General features: G+C 43.7%; 1 protein-coding gene across 1 annotated transcript in view; it reads right to left on the reverse strand.

Annotated features, from left to right (window-relative positions):
* Window positions 1-19,327, reverse strand: part of IL21R (interleukin 21 receptor) — a 189,404-nt gene that overhangs the window by 68,771 nt on the left and 101,306 nt on the right. Inside the window, exons 7-12 of the mRNA XM_063932793.1 lie at window positions 17,695-17,782; window positions 14,541-14,655; window positions 12,559-12,743; window positions 12,236-12,381; window positions 11,979-12,156; window positions 10,543-10,651 (exon numbers count right to left, since the gene is read on the reverse strand). Coding sequence (XP_063788863.1) covers window positions 10,543-10,651; window positions 11,979-12,156; window positions 12,236-12,381; window positions 12,559-12,743; window positions 14,541-14,655; window positions 17,695-17,782 — 821 coding nt within the window. The remainder of the gene's footprint in view (window positions 1-10,542; window positions 10,652-11,978; window positions 12,157-12,235; window positions 12,382-12,558; window positions 12,744-14,540; window positions 14,656-17,694; window positions 17,783-19,327) is intronic.

Here is a 19,327-nt window from a genome sequence, read left to right on the forward strand (position 1 = left end):
ATTCTCTGTATAGCGCTACGGAATGTGTATGCGCTATATAAATAACTGATAATAATAATAATAATAATAATAAAATTATGTGTATCTGCTACTGCTAGGGGCATACTGTGAGGCAAAATGTGAATTTCAGCTTGTACTCTGTGGCATTATGTGAATTTCGGCTCATACTGTGTAGCATAATGTGAATTTCGGCTCATACTGTGTAGCACAATGTGAATTTCAGCTCATACTGTGTGGCACAATGTGAATTTTGTCTCATACTATGTGGCCTAATGTAAATTTCAGCTCATACTGTGTAGCATAATATGCATTTTGACTCATACTGTGTGGCTTATTGTGAATAAGGGGCACTACTGTAAATAGGTGGGGAGCATGGGGACATGTGTTACAAATGCTGGTGTCGTGCAGAGGAGGAGTCTGATGGCATAAAAAGAGGCAAATGTGTATCTGATGGCACATGTGTACATATTAAACGCTATTTAAAACTCAAATGTTTGGCCCCCTAAATCTCCCGTACTTTTCAGAGTGACCCACTCAAAATCAGGGCGTAGGTGCTGGTGGGTGCAAGGGGTGTGTGTGTGTGTGTGTGTGTGTGTGTGTGTGTGTGTGTGTGTGTGTGTGTGTGTGTGTGTGTGTGTGTGTGGTGGTGGGTAACGAAATGCATCTGCACCTAGACCTATCACTCTCTAGTTCCGCCCCTGGAACAGGGGTTGGGTATGGGTGACTGGCGATTGGGATACCGCCGGCCACCATACCAACGCTGTGATCCCAGTGTTTAGATTGCCAGCAGGGAGGCGGGGGGCCAGCGCAACAAAGCCCCTTGCGGGCTTGCTGCACTCGCCACGCAGTGGACTCGGTGGCTCGCTGTACTCACCACAGGTTCTATTCCCACTCTACGGGTGCTGACTGCCGGGTTTTCCACCTGGCGGGATTCCGGTGTCGGTATAGTGATTGGAGGTCTCGCGACCGCCGGTCACGTAACCGTATCCCGGGTCAGGGATAGGTTGGGGAAGTGCAAGCAGCGATAGGGTGCAGCGGCAGCTAGGACTCAGGGCTATGCCGTAGTGGACAGTCAGTACCGGCCGGTGGTCGCACCATTATGTTTCATTTTGTTTTTCTGGGGTGTATTATATCTACTTGTATTATTAGGAACTAGGGAGAATGTAGATTAAGCCATGTGATTCTACTGAGGGAATGTAAAATAGTGCTAGACATGCCCCCAAATAAAATTAGGTGCTCACCCCTATGTGCATACAGACAGACAGACAGAACGACAGACAGAAGAATAACTTTGGTTGTTTGTATGTGAATATCTTCCAAATATCCAGGTGAAGCTGACAAATCTTACACAGTTATTTAGTATAAAAAAAAATTAGTTAGTAAACCACATAGCGACAACGCGACAGAGCGACAAATATTGAAAACATCGTTTTTTGGTTGTGCAGTATGTCTATGCATATAATAAAACTGTAAAGGTTGTGTCTGTACATAGCAATTTTTTTTTTAGAAATATGCCTCTAGGGCAGTGGTTCCCAAACTTTTTTGAATCACGGCGCCCTAGAGTATCAGAATTGTTTTCATGGCACCCCTTGGCCAAAGTCTCTTATTGGAAAATTAAAAAGAAATATTAAATTAAGTAAATTGTATTTACATGTCATCCTTAGGTTTAATTATGTGGTGAGGGACAAGATTCACTTCTGTTTGTAGACATATTTTATGACTGGCAACCACCAGCCCTGGTTTTGCCTATTCCATTGATCATAACTAATTTTAATTGGTTCTCTATCACCAACTCGAGGCACCCCTGCAAGAGTCCTGTGGCCACGACACACACTTTGAGAACCACTGCTCTACGTGCTGTTTGTGAACTATGGAGGTGAAAATAGGATTTTAATTACCTACCGGTAAATCCTTTTCTCGTAGTCCGTAGAGGATGCTGTGGTCCATTTCAGTACCATGGGGTATAGACGGTTCCGCAGGAGCCTTCGGCACTTTAAGACTTTTCAACAGTGTGAACTGGCTCCTCCCTCCATGCCCCTCCTCCAGACCTCAGTATAGGAACTGTGCCGAGGAGACGGACAACTTCGAGAGAAGAATGTACATTAAACTAGTGGCAAGATTCACACCAGCTCACACCATACAAAACATGCCGCCTAACATGGCTTTCAACATAACCCATGCTAACGTACATGCATAACGCAACAGCAACAGCTGTGAACATCTTGACAAATGAGAACCTGTGTAAAAAGATTAAACGTAATTCTGCAGGAAAAATTAGCACTGGGTGGGCGCCCATCATCCTCTACGGACTACGAGAAAAGGATTTACCGGTAGGTAATTAAAATCCTAGTTTCTCTTACGTCCTAGAGGATGCTGGGGTCCATTTTAGTACCATGGGGATGTACCAAAGCTCCCAGTACGGACGGGATAGTGCTAATGTTCCTGTAGAACTGACTGACCAAACTGAAGGTCGTCAGCAGCCAAGGTGTCAAACCTGTAAAACTTAGCAAATGTGTTTGCCCCTGACTAAGTAGCTGCTCGGCAAATTTGCAATGCCGAGACACCCCGGGCAGCCACCCAGGAAGAACCCACTTTCCTTGTAGAGTGGGCCTTTACCGAACTCGGTAACGGCAATCCTGCCGTGGAATAAGTGTGCTGAATGGTACCCCTGATCCAGCGCATAATCGTCTGCTTAAAAGCAGGACCCCCAATCTTGTTGGGGTCAAAGAGGACAAACAAAGATTCTGTTTTCCTTATCCGAGCCGTTCTTGCAACATAAGTACTCAACGCTCTGACAACATCCAAGGACTTTTGAAAACGGCTGAGGTGTCAGAAGCCACTGGCACCACCACAGGTTGGTTGATATGGAAATAAGACACAACCTTTGGAAGAAAATGCTGACGCATCTGCAGTTCAGCTCTATCTTCATGAAAAATCAAATAAGGACTCTTGTGTGACAGAGCCCCTAATTCAGACACTCGTCTGCCTGAGGCCAAGGCCAACAGCTTGACCACTTTCCAAGTGAGAAACTTCAACTCTACCTCTTGTAGAGGCTCAAACCAGTCCGATTTAAGGAACTGCAACACCACATTAAGATCCCATGGCGCCGTAGGAGGCACAAAGGGAGGTTGGATGCGCAGAACCCCCTTCACGAACGTCTGGACCTCAGGAAGGGAAGCCAACTGTTTCTGAAAGAAAATGGACAAGGCCGAAATTTGGACCTTGATAGCCCCTAATCTCAAGCCAGCATCCACACCCGCCTGTAGAAATAGGAGAAGACGTCCTAATTTAAACTCCACCGCAGGAGACTTCGTGGATTCACACCAAGAAACATATTTTCTCCAAATACGATGGTAATGTTTGTACGTTACCCCTTTCCTGGCCAGAAAAAGTGTGGAAATTACTTCATTGGGAATACCCTTACGGGCTAGGATCTGGTGCTCAACAGCCATGCCGTCAAACGCAGCCACGGTAAGTCTTGATAAACAAACGGCCCCTGCTGAAGCATGTCCTCATGAAGAGGAAGAGGCTGAGGATCTTCCAGTAATAACTCCTGAAGATCTGGATACCAAGCCCTCCTTGGCCAGTCTGGAGCAATGAGAATTGCTTGAACCCTTGTTCTTCTGATGATCTTGAGAACTTTTGGTATTAGTGGAAGTGGAGGGAACCGAAATACCGACTGAAACACCCACTGGGTCACCAGTGCATTCTCTGCTATTGCTTGTGGGTCTCTTGACCTGGAACAATATTTCTGAAGCTTCTTGTTGAGACATGATGCCATCATATCTACTTGAGGAACGCCCCAACAATCTGCTACCTCTGCAAAGACTTCTGGGTGGAGGCCCCATTCTCCTGGATGGAGATCGTGTCTGCTGAGGAAGTCTGCTTCCCAGTTGTCCACTCCCGGAATGAAAATTGCCGACAGAGCTTTTGCATGTCTTTCTGCCCAGAGGAGTATCTTTGTCACCTCTGCCATTGACGCTCTGCTTTTTATTCCGCCCTGGCGGTTTATGTAAGCTACTGCCGTTACATTGTCTGACTGGATCTGTATGGGACGACCTTGAAGAAGGTGTGCCGCCTGATGAATCCCGAACCTGCGTCCCTCCAGGAGGTGAGAACTTTGAAGCCACCACAAGAGTGAAATTCTGGCTTTTGTTGACAGGATTAACCTCCGGTGCATGTGTAGGTGCGATCCAGACCACTTGTCCAGTAGGTCCCATTGGAACATCCTGGCGTGGAATCGGCCAAATTGTAGAGCCTCGTAGGCCACTGCCATCTTCCCCGGCAGGCGGATGCACTGATGAATCGATACGCGTGCTGGTTTTAAAACTTGTTTGGCCATCCTCTGAATCTCCAGAGCCTTTTCCACCGGTAGGAATACTTTCTGTGCTTCCGTGTCCAATAGCATTCCCAGAAATGATAACCTCATTGTGGGTTCCAATTGTAATTTTGGAAGGTTTATGATCCAACCGTGCTGTTGAAGCACCGTCCGGGAAAGTGCAATGTTCTGCACTAGTTTCTCCCTGGATCTCGCTTTTATGAGGAGATCGTCCACGTATGGGATGACTTTGACTCCTTTCTTGCGAAGAAGAACCATCATCTCCGCCATCACCTTGGTGAATATTCTCGGAGCCGTGGAGAGCCCGAAAGGCAATGTTTGGAACTGGTAGTGGCAGTCCTGCACCGCAAACCTCAGGTATGCCTGATGCGGCGGGTAGATGGGAACATGTAAATAAGCATCATTGATGTCCATCAATACCAGAAATTCCTTTTCCTCCAAGCTGGAGATCACCATTCTCAGGGAATCCATCTTGAATTTAAACCTTTTCAAATAAAGGTTCAGAGTCTTTAGGTTTAAAATCGGTCTGACCGCGCCATCCGGTTTCGGCACTACAAACAGGCTTGAATAAAACCCTTTTTCCTGTTGTGACACAGGAACTAAGGAAATTACATTGTCTTGACATAATTTCTGTATTGCGTTCAGCACTTTTGCTCTGTCCTGGACAGAAGCTGGTAAGGCTGATTTGAAAAATCGGCATGTGGGAAGGTCCTGAAATTCCAATTTGTATTCTTGGGATACTATCGGCAATACCCAAGGATCCAGATCTGAGTGAACCCAGACCTGGCTGAAAGACAGTAGACGTGCCCCCACCCGATCGTACTCCCGCAGCGGAGCCCCAGCGTCATGCTGAGGTTTTAGCAGAAGTAGCTGTTGATTTCTGCTCCTGCGAGCCTGATAGTGTTGTAGATTTTTTACCCCTTCCTCGCCCTCTTCCTGTGAAGAAGGGGGTACCCTTTGCCTTTTTGGACTTGTTGGGCGAAAGGATTGCATCGTATGAGAATTAAATCCTTTCCTAGGTGGAGCAGCTGCGGAAGGCAGAAATGCTGACTTGCCTGATGTAGTTGTTGAAATCATGGCATCCAGTTTGTCTCCAAAGAGGGCTTCTCCATTGTAAGGAAGCGCCTCAATGTTCTTTTTTGATTCCGCATCAGCATTCCATTGGCGGATCCACAGCGTCCTGCGGGCTGAAATCGCCATAGCGAAGGATCTTGAACTCAGCAACCCAATATCCTTCATAGCTTCAACTAAGTAACCTGCAACATCTTTGATATGGCCGAGAGTTAGGACTATTTCATCCCTGTCAACTGTGTCTATGTTAACAAGCAAGTTGTCAGACCACTTTTCCACAGCGTTACCTACCAACGCACAAGCAATGGTGGGCCTGAGCACCGTTCCGTTAGCTGTATATATGGATTTCAGGGTTGTTTCTAATTTACAGTCAGCTGGATTTTAAAGAGGCTGAACCAGGGGCAGGCAAAACAATTTTCTTAGACAGCCGAGAGACTGATGTGTCTATCATTGGGGTGTCTCCCATTTGTGCCTCTCTTCCTCAGGGAAAGGGTACGCTACACGTATCCTTCTGGGAAGGGTAAATTTCTTCTCAGGGTTATCCCAGGATTCTTCAAAGAACGCATTTAAATCCTTTGAAGGAGGAAAAGTCGCAACCTTTATTTAATTTAAAATAATCCTTTTCCTCTGGGACCAGTGTTGTTTCAGGAAACTCCAACACTTCGTTTATAGCAATTATCATATATTGTATGTTTTTGGCTAATTTGGGGTCTACCCCTCTAAAATCCCCAGTGTCGACGTCAGAGTCGGAATCTGTGTCTGTGTCCCCCTGCATTATCTGGGCCAGAGACCTTTTCTGGGAACTGGATGGGACCCGAGTGGATGATATGGAGGGGTCAGTAAACAGTGCATCCTCCACAGACTGCCTCCAATATTTAGTCTGTTGTTCAGACTCAGAGAATTTCTTTGCAAGCATTGACATATTCTTTTGCAACATTCTCACCCACTCCGGCTCCTTCTGAGAGGGAAGGGCCCCATATTACCCTCTTGTGTATCTAAAATGGGTTCTTCCTGGGAAGAACCCTCCCCAATGTCTGACATGTTACACACTTGTACACACACACACACACACACACACACACACACACACACACACACACACACATACGGGAGCTATTGGGGACAGACCCACACTAAAGTCTGTCAGAGAGACACAGAGGGATCTGCCAGTCCACACACTGCGCCTTATTGTGAATTGTGGAAATATTACCCACTTACAGCGCATATATCAATACAGGTTGAGTATCCCTTATCCAAAATGCTTGGGACCAGAGGTATTTTGGATATCGGATTTTTCCGTATTTTGGAATAATTGCATACCATAATGAGATATCATGGTGATGGGACCTAAATCTAAGCACAGAATGCATTTATGTTTCATATACACCTTATACACACAGCCTGAAGGTCATTTTAGCCAATATTTTTTATAACTTTGTGCATTAAACAAAGTGTGTGTACATTCACACAATTCATTTATGTTTCAAATACACCTTATATACACAGCCTGAAGGTCATTTAATACAGTATTTTTAATAACTTTGTGTATTAAACAAAGTTTGTGTACATTGAGCCATCAAAAAACAAAGGTTTCACTATCCCACTCTCACTCAAAAAAATCTGTATTTCGGAATATTCCATATTTCGGAATATATGGATATGGGATACTCAACCTGTAATAGGCCCACAGACCTAATTATAATGAACACTCTCTGCCCCTTCTATAACACCCTGTACTTGTATCAGCGTTGTCATGAGGAGAAACAGCCTTCAGGAGCTTCACACTGGAGTTTCTGCAGGAGAAAATGGCACCCAGTGAGTGTTCTGGCAAGTGTGAGGAGAAGCCCCTTTAGCCTCAGCAATTTAATATTTATACTGGCTGGGGATGGCACATCAGCGGCTGTACATGTATGTACCCTTTTTGCCAGTGAGAGTAAGGTTTTAAAACATGCCCTCAGAGCGCCCCCCCCCCCACGCTCTGCACCCTTGCGCTGAGAGACATGGCGCGCAGCGCTGCGCGTGTACCTGTATGCCGCCAACGATGACCGGAGGATCCCCTCTCTGCAGGACTCCGGCAATATACTCACCAGCCTTCTTACTTCTGGCTCTGTTAGGGTGTGGCGGCAGTGCTGTGGGAGTGAACGCTGGCCAGGCTTAGGCTGTGTTCAGTACCCTTCAGGAGCTAATGGTGTCCTGTCAGCGGAAGCAGAACCAATAACTAATTGAGAAGTTGGTTCCTACTTCCCCCACTAAGTCCCACGAAGCAGGGAAGATGTTGCCAGCAGCTTCCCTTTAAAATAAAAAACCTAAGAAAGTTTTTTTCCAGCAAAGCTCTGTAGAGCTCCACTAGTGTGCATCCAGTCTCCTGGGCACATTTTCTAAACTAAGGTCTGGAGGAGGGGCATAGAGGGAGGAGCCAGTTCACATTGTTGAAAAGTTTTAAAGTGCCGAAGGCTCCTGCGGAACCGTCTTTACCCCATGGTACTAAAATGGACCCCAGCATCCTCTAGGACATAAGATAAAGCAAAAAAACTGAATTTTTGTCTGTCTGTTTGTTCTGGCATTAAGCAAAAACTACTGGATGTATTTAGATTGCGTTTTCACTACTGTACAATCTAGTGACCTAGAAATAAACTGAGGTATGTATGATCTTGATGTGACATCAGGGAGAGGAGCAATGAAGGAAAAAACAGATGCTTGACACTCAAAGTTGGTGCTCCGTGCTACTGTTGAACTTGACTAAACCCAAGTTATGCAACGAAATCCGAAATAAAGTGACTGCTCTGCAGAGGAAACTAATTGAGGCAGAGTCTAACAGGATGTGGTGCAGGTGAGACTGTGTTTATACCACATATACCCCTTATCTCCATCAATTTTAATTTCCAATTTAAGCGTGGTGCTTGAAGTTTCCAGTAAGTGTCTGCTTTGCTGTGATGATCAACAAGTCTCAGGGGCAAACGCTCATTGCTGCAAGTGTAGCTCTAAGCACCAGCTGCTTCTCCCATGGGCAGCTTTACATGGCTTGCTAACAGAGCCGGCCATAGGCATAGGCAAACTAGGCAATTGCCTAGGGCATTTGATATGCCTAGGGGCATCATCAGCTTCTGCTGATTAAAATGATATGTGGCATGCCTATATTCTGTGTGTAACATTTCATATGCAGATACAGCCACAGTCTCACACAGTATATAGGCATGCTGCATATCAGTTTAATCAGCAGAAGCTGCTTGTGCATCCTAGCCACATAGCAATGCAAATAAAATGCATTTTCATTTAAAAAAAGGTGCTCGACGTTAGCATTGAGGCAAGATTTGTGAGGACACATCTGTATCCAAGCAGAGGCAGAGGTCACAGTGTTAGTGGCAGTGTGAGTGCTGTGTGCATGTGAGTGGGTTGGTTGTGCAGTAGTGTTCGGAATATGTGTAAGGAGCATTATGTGTGTCATGTAAAAATGCATTAATAATGTGCAACACATGTGTAAGGTGCACTATGTGTGTCATTATGTGTATAAGGGCATTAATAATGTGCGGCATATGTGTAACAGGGTACTACTTTATGCGTGTCATTATGTGTATAGGGGCACTAATAATGTGCAGCAAATGTGTAGGGGGCGCTATGTGTGTCATTATGTGTATAAGGGCATTAATAATGTGCGGCATATGTGTAACAGGGTACTACTGTATGTGTGTCATTATGTGTATAGGGGCACTAATAATGTGCAGCAAATGTGTAGGGGGCGCTATGTGTGTCATTATGTGTATAAGGGCATTAATAATGTGCGCCATATGTATAAGGTACATTATGTGTAAAAGGGCATTAATAAAGGTTGTCATAATGTGTAAGGCGCATTATGTTTATAAGGACATTAATGTGTCTCATATGTGTAAGGTACATTACTGTGTGGAAATGTGTATAAATGCATTACTAATGTGTGGCATTATGTGTATAAGGTGCTTTACTATGTGGCGTTGCATATAGAAAGGGCACTACTGTGTCGTCTAATGTGAATAAAGAGCAATAAGGTGAGGTGTAATGTGAATAAGGAGCAATTCAGTGTGATGTAATGTGAATAAGGGGCTCTACTGTGAGGAGTAACGTTTATAAGGTAAAGTGATACTACTGTGGGATGTAATATGAATTATGGACACTATCGCAAGATAAAATGTGAATAAAGTTGCAGTACTGTGTGGCGTAATTGGAATTGGGGTTACTATTGTGTGGCCAAACCCCTTCCCAGCAAGAAGATGCCCCTTTTTGGGCTGTGCGTCAAATGTGTGAACTGTTCCTATTTAAAATATAGGGGGTACAAGGACTGCTATGGGTGAGGGGTGATGGTGCTGGGAAAGAGGTGCAAGGTCAGAGGCAGAACCAGCGGTGGTGCTAGGGGGCACCAGCCAAAATCTTGCCTAGGGCATCATATTGGTTAGGGCCGGCTCTGCTTGCTCATAAGTTAGTAGCCCCAAGCATCTTCTTGTGTTAATCCCTGAAGGAAAATGCAAATGTTCTAAACAAAGAAAATTTGTGATCATTATAAAATATACAGCACAATATTAGATGACACTACCGTCTTTGTAAAATTAGATCCGCTGAGCAATAACAGACATCCACGCAAGTGAAGCCTTGTGGGCAAACGCTATACATACACAGTTTAACAAAGATTGAATTGTGGGGGCGTACCCAGCGCTCCCGAGCCACTAAGCAGCCCCCAAGCTCACCTCCCTGCACTGCTTAGATGCCGGTCACAAGCACACAAAATCAATACAGTGATCAAAGGCTCCCACAATCTTACTCCCACCCCCCCACCCCCACCCACGGGACACTGCGGCCCGTGAGTGGGACAGTGTCCAAATAGTGGGACTGTCGGGTCTGTCCCAATGTAATCAGGACAGTTGGGAGGTATGTGTGTTCGCTATTCTGATTTTATCCTGAATAAACTACAGAAAACTGGTTCAGCAAGACGTGTATGGACATTCAGTTAGATAGATAGATAGATAGATAGATAGATAGATAGATAGATATGGATACAGACAGATGTTGATGCATAGATAAGTAAATATTGATATATACACATACTCTATGTACTGTACTGTGATTCATTTATAATATACATGTAGCATTTATTACACACTTACCACTGTGGCCATTTCAAGCACTTCAATATCAGCATGATGACAATGAGCAGGAACACAGGTAAAAAATATATCAGGGATATCCAGTTCTGAGAGGAGGTCTTAATAAATTCTAAAGATATAGAAAGATTAAAGTCTTTGAAATTTAGAAGAGGTGATTCAATACTTGACACAAAACAATAGTTCTTTTAAAGTGATACCTTTATGTGAGCTTTTTAAAAAGCACAATCTGAATCATAATGTATCAGTACATTGCATGGGGATACAGGTGTGCTCCAATAAGTCTTTTAAACAGGAGATATCGCCTGACGTCACAACTTGGTTGAGCATTTACATGTGCCCGCTCAGTTGTGATGTCAGTCACCAGCACTTCCTGCAGCAAGTGTACGGACGGGTGTACACAGCACTATGTGCTGATATATCTGCAGATATATCGTCCCTCGGCTGTACCGCACAATTGAACGGCTGATATATAGGCCAGTGTGTGTCCAGCATAAGTTTTAGTGATAATCATGCTGCTATACAATATTATATAATAGATGTTCCAGTCTTGCATGTATTTACTAAACACTGTTGTGTAGTATAAATTAGTTTCATGAAACCGGCTAACTCACATTAGAGTCAGGTATAAACAATTAATTTAGTTCTTTTCGAAAAAAAAAAAAAGACAAATTTAAAATGACCATTTGTACCAAGCGTGAGCTCAGTAATAATGGGCACACATAAGGGCTGTCTCCCAAGTTTGTCAAGTTGTGAGGATGTACCAGCCCGTACAACTTTGCTGCCAACTACAGTGTTCTTCAAGGACGATACCAGGGGGTGCAGACACTGCCGAGATGGGCAGGTACAAAGTATGCAAGCCAGTCTCTGGGTGCCCAGGCTTCTGTATTGGGCACCCAGTGAGCAGGCAGCGCCATGCCCACACTTGGCAACAGCCCCCTAGTACCCCCCCCCCAGCACTAACTTTATTCTTAATAAATGTGTTTTAATTAGCACAGAGCTGAAGAAAAATATTCCTCCTGTCCTAACCTAAAATCCACTGTGTTGGATCTCCTTGGCCAACATTGTAGAAAATGTACATGATTCTTCTGTGAATTAGTCACCACTTGCATTTAAATCATCCTAAGATATAATGTAGGGATGCGGTCCAATTACTGGCAGTCGGAACCCGACAGCAGACCGACAGTAGGATCCCGACAGTAATCAGACCCACAGCAGGATCCTGATGGATCCCGGAGGTAAGTAGGGTTAGGGTTAGGCGGAGGGGGTGAGGGGGAACTGTTACGCTGTGGGAGGGGGAAGTTAGAGTAAAGGGTAGGATTTGTGGTAGGGTGAACATACCAGGATGTGTCGGAATTCTGCCCGTTGGGATCCCGTCTGCCAGGATTTTGTACACAATCTATAATTTAAATATGATACAATAATAGTAGGGTTCATACCATCATCTGGGGTCCTCCAAATGACGGGGGTACTCCATGCACTCCACTGGCCCCTATATATTGATTCCGGCTTTGGTCGGGCTCGGATTCTGGCAACATATAGTTCATTGGCTTGAAAGGATGAACTTAGGAAGACCACATGTTTTTCATCTTCAAGGACTTGGATGGACTTCTGGTTCTATCAAAACATGGGGATTGATTACCAAAGAACCATTGCTCAGGGGATGGCTGTGTTTATCCTATACAAGTGCTCTTACTTGCCAAGATTCTTTATCTTTCTTGAAGCCCAGCTCATATGCCAGTTCTCCATTTATGACTATATTGTTATCATAGCTGGTTTTCCAGGTAACATTGTAGCTCTCCACAAAAGAGACTGTAAGATTAAATGGTGTTGTTGGCTCAACTGTTGATAAGATAAAATAATATTTCATTATGAGATTCCAATTTAAAGCTACCATAATGTGTTTGATTAAGGAACATTTTTATTCTTTATAAATGAACACCACTTAGAACTATCCTTCCGACCATAATTTTAGATTATTTTGAGAACTGAAATAATGCAAACATTTATGTAACTTACACCGGTCACCTATACTGAAAGGTCCGCAGGTCTTATTTGAGTGAGAATGTCCATTGACTTTTGCAGTTATGAAAACTGTGCATTTGTCATCAACATTGAAGTTTTCCATATTAATGGTGCAGATGTATTCCTGTCTCCTGCCCGGGGAAATCAGATCACAAGTCTCTTCTGATTCTTCAAGGGTCCTTTTAAAAAAAGGAAGATGATTCAATGTAATCAAAGGATAAACACTATTGTGAACCTGGTCATGCTCCACCAGTGGCAGATGGCAAATGGGGAAATAAGATGGGCACTTGTTGAATGGGATGTAGAATATTATCATAGAAAAGAGACAATGCAACAACAACAACAACAACAGTTTTCATCTCCATATGCAAAGCTTAAGAATCAGAAGTTTGAGGGGAAGCATTCACCCAAAACAGATAAGGAAATGTAAGCACTTCAGATTTCATCTAGTAAACAATTTTTGAAGCACGCCAGGATTACATTATAAAAGACTGTTGAATAGAACCTTTTTGGACATATTGTCTCATTCATAAAACAATCCTTGGAACTCGGCTAGCTACTGATATTGCATACAGTTCCAAAAGACTGTTAACTCATGGTGGCATTACATGCATATTTGCTTTAGAGATGTGCGGGTTCGGATTTATTCTTCTCTTTTCACCAAAATAGCATAAGTTCTGATTTTTCCAGATTTATCTCATTGGATATCCAAAGCACTTAGGAGCCGATAGCCAATAAGATGCTGTTTTTTAGATCCAAGTAAATTCGAGTAAATCCCAACCCTCTCATCTCTAATTTATTTTTTTAGAATTTTGGCATATGCCATAGTCAACAGCTATCGGGTAGAATAATAAGTAAGTGTATATAACAGGGAGAGATTCACTTGCAGAATGTCCCAGAAGTTGTCTTGAGAGGTTACATACATCGGGTCAATATCCCGACAGTGGCAACCCACCCGCCAGAATGCTGGCAGTAGGACAGGCGGCCCCGCAGCACTCACCACAGAATCTTCTCCCACTCTATGGGCGTCATGGACACCCAGGAGTGGAAATAGCCCTTGTTTGCTGGGATCCTGGCTTTTGGCATTGTCGGGTGTCGAGATTTCGGCGTCGGTATGCTAAATGCTGGGCTCCTGACAGCTGCCATTTTTACTGCATCCCGTCTTGAGTGAGTGTGGTTTCTAAATTCTTTTGTGCATGCAGTAGAAAATGATTTTGTTATTAGGGCATGCTAAAACTGTTGAAAATCATGCTGGGATGTGTAGTCCCAAAGCAGCTGGAGGGTCATAAGTTGAATAACTTATACAGTAATATTAAACCACGGATCACTCACAAAAGGTCAACTGCGAAACACATAATTGCACAACCACAACATTTAATTTTTTCACCAGTTCAGATATTAAGCACAACTGCTAGATACTATCTGCTGGAAACACAATTGTAGAGAAAATAATATGAACACACAGAAGTGGCACATGTAATAAAGATAATCGGGCCCACAGCTCAGTTTGCCGGTGGCGGCAAACTGCGCATGCGCAGAGACCGCACAGCGGCTGCACGGCCATACACATTGCGGTCGCATCCCCGATGGATGCGGCCGCAATGTGATTAACAGGCACGGCTGTTGACGGGCGGAGACGCAGCGTTGCTGGGATGGTGCCAGGAAAACGAGAGCAGGCCGGGACCGTTTCCGGAGTGACTGCGTGACGTCACACGTGTTTAGTGTTTCCTTCCTACCCGTTTTTCTGAGCAACCTGCAAAACTAGATTACTGTCCAAAGTCTATGACATGTGTATGAAGCTTTAAATCCTCTATGCGGACAAGTAAATCACACTTACCCACATAAAGAAGCACCGTCGGTTTGCTGATTTTGCAGTTCGTTAATTATTCTAGCAATTAATTAAATGTAATCAGGCAAATTACACCAACATTAATAGGAGAAGACGTGTGCTGCAGTTTGTGGTGATATCTGCTTACCATTCTGCATGCAGGGTATATGAAATGCTAGTGTTCTCTTCTTTGTCACCGCTATAGATACACGTCAAAGTGTCTATATAATCCACAGTGCAGTGAAGATCTTTACAACATCCAGCTGAAACATCAAAAGCGGTACAAACATGAACATCTTAGTAACATAGTTAGTGACAGAAGTCTTTTAGCCAGTAGACTCTTATATACGTACATTTTCAAACTCATAATTCATTGTCCTTTATATTTTCTTTTTTCAATAAAAACAAAAAAATAGCTTCTTTCCTAAGTGTACAACCCCTACAAACTAATTCTTGCTAGAACCACCTTTTGCAGTAATAATGGCTCAGTCTGATGGGTGAGTTTCTACCAGGTTCACACAGTTGGCCTGATTCAGGTCCCAACTCTGGTGCTTCCCATGTCACAAAATACGGATGTTCGGTATTTTGCGCATGTACAGTACAAGTCCTGTGTCATAGGAAGCAGAACGGCTGCAGACGTCAAGTGACTGACAGTCTGCAGCAGTTTGGGGGCAGAGAGGGGGCGGCAATGGCAGACGTTTCCCAAAACGGAGGCGTACCACTTCCACTTTAGGGGAGTGCCGAGTCCAGGATCTTCGTGGGAAGATGGAGATTTCCATGCCTCTTGGTAGGGGCTTCAGGGCCTGGCTTGCCTTGAGTCCTGTTTGGAGAAAGAGCACTATAAAAAAATAAAATAATAATAATAATAATTATTATAATTATTATTATTATTAATGGATGATGCTTGTGGACTGCATTCTCAAATGAACTGAGATCTGGACTTTCAACATGGCCATTGTAGAACATTCATATTTTTGTTGTTCAACAATGATACTGTTGCTTTGGATGCATGGGATGTTTGGGGCTGATACAGTGGGGTTTGAAAGTTTGGGCACCCCAGGCAAAAATTAATTTTAATGTGCAAAAAGAAGCCAAGGAAAGATGGAAAAATCTCCAAAAGGCATCAAATTACAGATTAGACATTCTTATAACATGTCAAAAAAAGTTTGATTTTATTTCCATCATTTACACTTTCAAAAGAACAGAAAACAAAAAATGGTGTCTGCAAAAGTTTGGGCACCCTGCAGAGTTAATACCTTGTACTGCCCCCTTTGGACAGCTGAGACCTGGCAGTGTCATGGATTGTTCTCAATCATCGTCTGGAAAGACCAGGTGATGTCAATCTCAAAGGTTTTAAAATCCCAGACTCATCTGACCTTGCTCCAACAATCAGCACCATGGGTTCCTCTAAGCAGTTGTGTAGAACACTGAAACTGAGAATAGTTGACGCTCACACAGCAGGAGAAGGCTATAAGAAGATAGCAAAGCGTTATCAGATGCCCATATCCTCTGTTCGGAATGTAATTAAGAAATGGCAGTCATCAGGAACAGTGGAAGTTAAAGCATGATCTGGAAGACCAAGAAAAATATCAGACAGAACAGCTCGCAGGATTGTGAGAAAAGCAAGTCAAAATCCACGTTTGACTGCACGATCCCTCCAGGAAGATCTGGCAGGCACTGGAGTTGTGGTACACTATTCCACTATAAAGAGATACTTGTACAAATATGGTCTTCATGGAAGAGTCATCAGAAGAAAACCTCTTCTACGTCCTCACCACAAAAATCAGCGTTTGAAGTTTGCAAATGAACATATAGACAAGCCTGATGCATTTTGGAATAAAGTTCTGTGGACCGATGAGGTTAAAATAGAACTTTTTGGCCGGAATGAGCAAAGGTACGTTTAGAGAAGGAAGGGCACAGAATTTAATGAAAAGAACCTCTGTCCAACTGTTAAGCATGGGGGTGGATCAATCATGCTTTGGGGTTGTATTGCAGCCAGTGGCACAGGGAACATTTCACGAGTAGAAGGAAAATTGATTCAATAAGATTCCAGCAAATTTTGGACGCTAACTTGATGCCATCTGTGAAAAAGCTGAAGTTAAAGAGAGGCTGGCTTCTACAAATGGATAATGATCCTAAACACACCTCAAAATCCACGGTGGATTACATCAAGAGGCGTAAACTGAAGGTTTTGCCATGGCCTTCACAATCTCCTGACCTCAACATAATTGAAAATCTATGGATAGACCTTAAAAGAGCAGTGTGTCACAGACAGCCCAGGAATCTCAAAGAACTGGAAGACGTTTGTAAGGAAGAATGGGCGAAGATACCTCAAACAAGAATTGAAAGACTCTTGGCTGGCTACAAAAAGCGTTTTCCATCTTTCCTTGGCTTCTTTTTGCACATTAAAATGAATTTTTGCCTGGGGTGCCCAAACTTTCAAACCCCACTGTACAAAGGTGGACACTATTCCGTCGCAGTCACTACTGCTAAACTATGGTAATGCGGCAGGAGGCGTCTTGTGTAAATAGACACTTCCTGCTGGCTTCTCTGATCCGCAGCTGCATTCGAAGATGACACCATCCAATCACTTGCAAGAACATCGGCCATCTGATTAACCTTCAGGTTACTCGGGATGCCACGTATTCTAGGATTGTAGGGCTAGGAAATCTGCACTGGAAGACACAGGCCCTTTCCTTGGTACGCCTACAAAACCGGGGGTGACATGCCTGCGTTATGTAAAACACTCCCCATCCCCCCCTCAAAACTGTTTTTTTTGCCACATTGAGCAAGACTGCAGACAGAGATCAGCAAATATACAGTACATGCACATGTGCCGATCAGTTAACATCGGAGTTGTATGTAAATCATTGTACTGCTGAAAAGTTTCTTCTTCTTCTTATTATTATTATTTATTATTATTCTTCTTATTATTATTATTATTATTATTATATGAATAGGATACATTTTATCTTTAATTAGTCAAGAAAAAAACTTTATTGAACAAATGCACAAACAATGCATATGAATAGTTATTGCATTGAAAACATAAAAAAACTAGATTAAAATATTGCAGTGAAGAGAACTTAAATTGAAAGATTGTCACCTCTTGACTGACAATAAGTAATTTATTTGAAGTGTTCACAGTTTATATCTGAGTCATCATCATAGGTTTAGTTTAGAGGTTTTTTTATTGATGTGGTTTAGAGGGAAAAAAAAAGAATGTAGAGGCGGTCAGAATATTGAAACTCACAGCGCACCCCAGGCCTATAGGCGTACAGCATGAATCCCTGTGCACTCACTTATTGGTGTGATGCAACAAAGAGCTGAAAGTAACAAGACTGCAGCAGGCTTATGTTTCTTCATCTTTTTCATATCTGATTGCCTTTCCTGTAACAAAACAATGAACATGAATGATACACTTTACAAAGACAACACAGGTTATTACTTAATATAATTCATGGCTAAATCATTCATACAGTAGGTGCCTGTATAGTACACTGGATACATTCCTAAATGTAAAAGACAAAACTTAAGTATAACAATGCACAGGTGCTCATCATAGTGTTTGTAAATAAGACTACACAGGTTGGTGCAAATGGCATAATTAGAAACAGGTGCCATACAGCAACATTTGTCACGCTCGGCGTAAGTTGGGGTTCCGACAACTGAGTTTTGGCTGAAGGGACCGCTACCTGTGAGGAGAGTAAACGAGGTGGCTGAATGTAATTCCTCCTCATGGGGTGGAGGCCAAACTAATTGTTAATGTTGGCTGGAGTGCGTAAAGGAAAAGGAGGACTCCGTAGGAAGGTAACTGTAGTTTTAATGAATAACAGGCTGTACACGAATATTGGAGAAATTGCCGAAACTGGAAGAATTAGAGTCTATGGTTAAATGACTTGAAGAGTGAAGCTGAAGAACTCCGGTAAAGAAGAACTGAAGACTGTGATTAAAAGACGAGACTGAAGAACTTTGACTTTGAAGAAATGAAGACTTGTTATTTGTGATTGAAAGACGAGGCTGAAGAACTTTGACTTTGAAGAAATGAAGACTTGTGATTTGTGATTGAAAGACGAGGCTGAAGAACTTGGACTTTGAAGAAATGAAGACTTGTGATTTGTGTTTGAAAGATGAGGCTGAAGAACTTGGACTTTGAAGAAATGAAGACGTCTGCGAGAACTGCCGTTAGCACCTGGAGCTCCACTACGACCTGGGACCCCGTGAGCGCTTCCATGAGTGTCGACGGACTTAGACAGCAGGACTACAGCAGCGTTTAGGCAACCGATAGATCAGAGCAACCAGGACCAGGGCATCAGAAGTAACCTGGGAGCACAGAGCTGGAGACCCTTTCACAAGGAGGTAACTTGAAGCAATCTCCCTCTGGGCCAGCCCCTTTTTGCAAGGAAGAACACGCAGGATTGGCTGGACACAGAATGGGAACTTAATTGGTAATGCTCTGGTCTCCAATATGGCTGCCCACAGCACAGGAGACATACTCAGCTGTTAGCACACAGCTTTAGCCAGCTTCTGACTCTGACACACTATACTGTGTCACACTAGAGGACCCTACTGCAGCGATCCCCGCCGCAGCGCCCGGCTCTCCAGACCACCGGCCCCCAGCCCTCGGCAGCCACACATCCGTCCAGGAGGACCCGCCGCCGCAACCGCGCCAACCAGCGGAACGGCAACCCCTGGGAGCACCCGCCGGAGGTAAGGCTCCGAAGCCTGACAGTACCCCCCCCCCCTTTTTAGGGTGGGCTCCAAACACCCTTGTGCTTTCATCGGGTTCTTGGTATGAAAGGCCCGGACTAATCTTGGAGCGTGGACGTCCTCTTCAGAAACCCAGGACCTTTCCTCTGGTCCATATCCCTTCCAATCAATAAGATATTGGAGACGACCATATCTTTTACGATAGTCAAGGATCCTATGAACTTC

Source organism: Pseudophryne corroboree, chromosome 7 (assembly GCF_028390025.1).
Source record: "Pseudophryne corroboree isolate aPseCor3 chromosome 7, aPseCor3.hap2, whole genome shotgun sequence".
In the NCBI taxonomy this organism is placed as follows: domain Eukaryota; kingdom Metazoa; phylum Chordata; class Amphibia; order Anura; family Myobatrachidae; genus Pseudophryne; species Pseudophryne corroboree.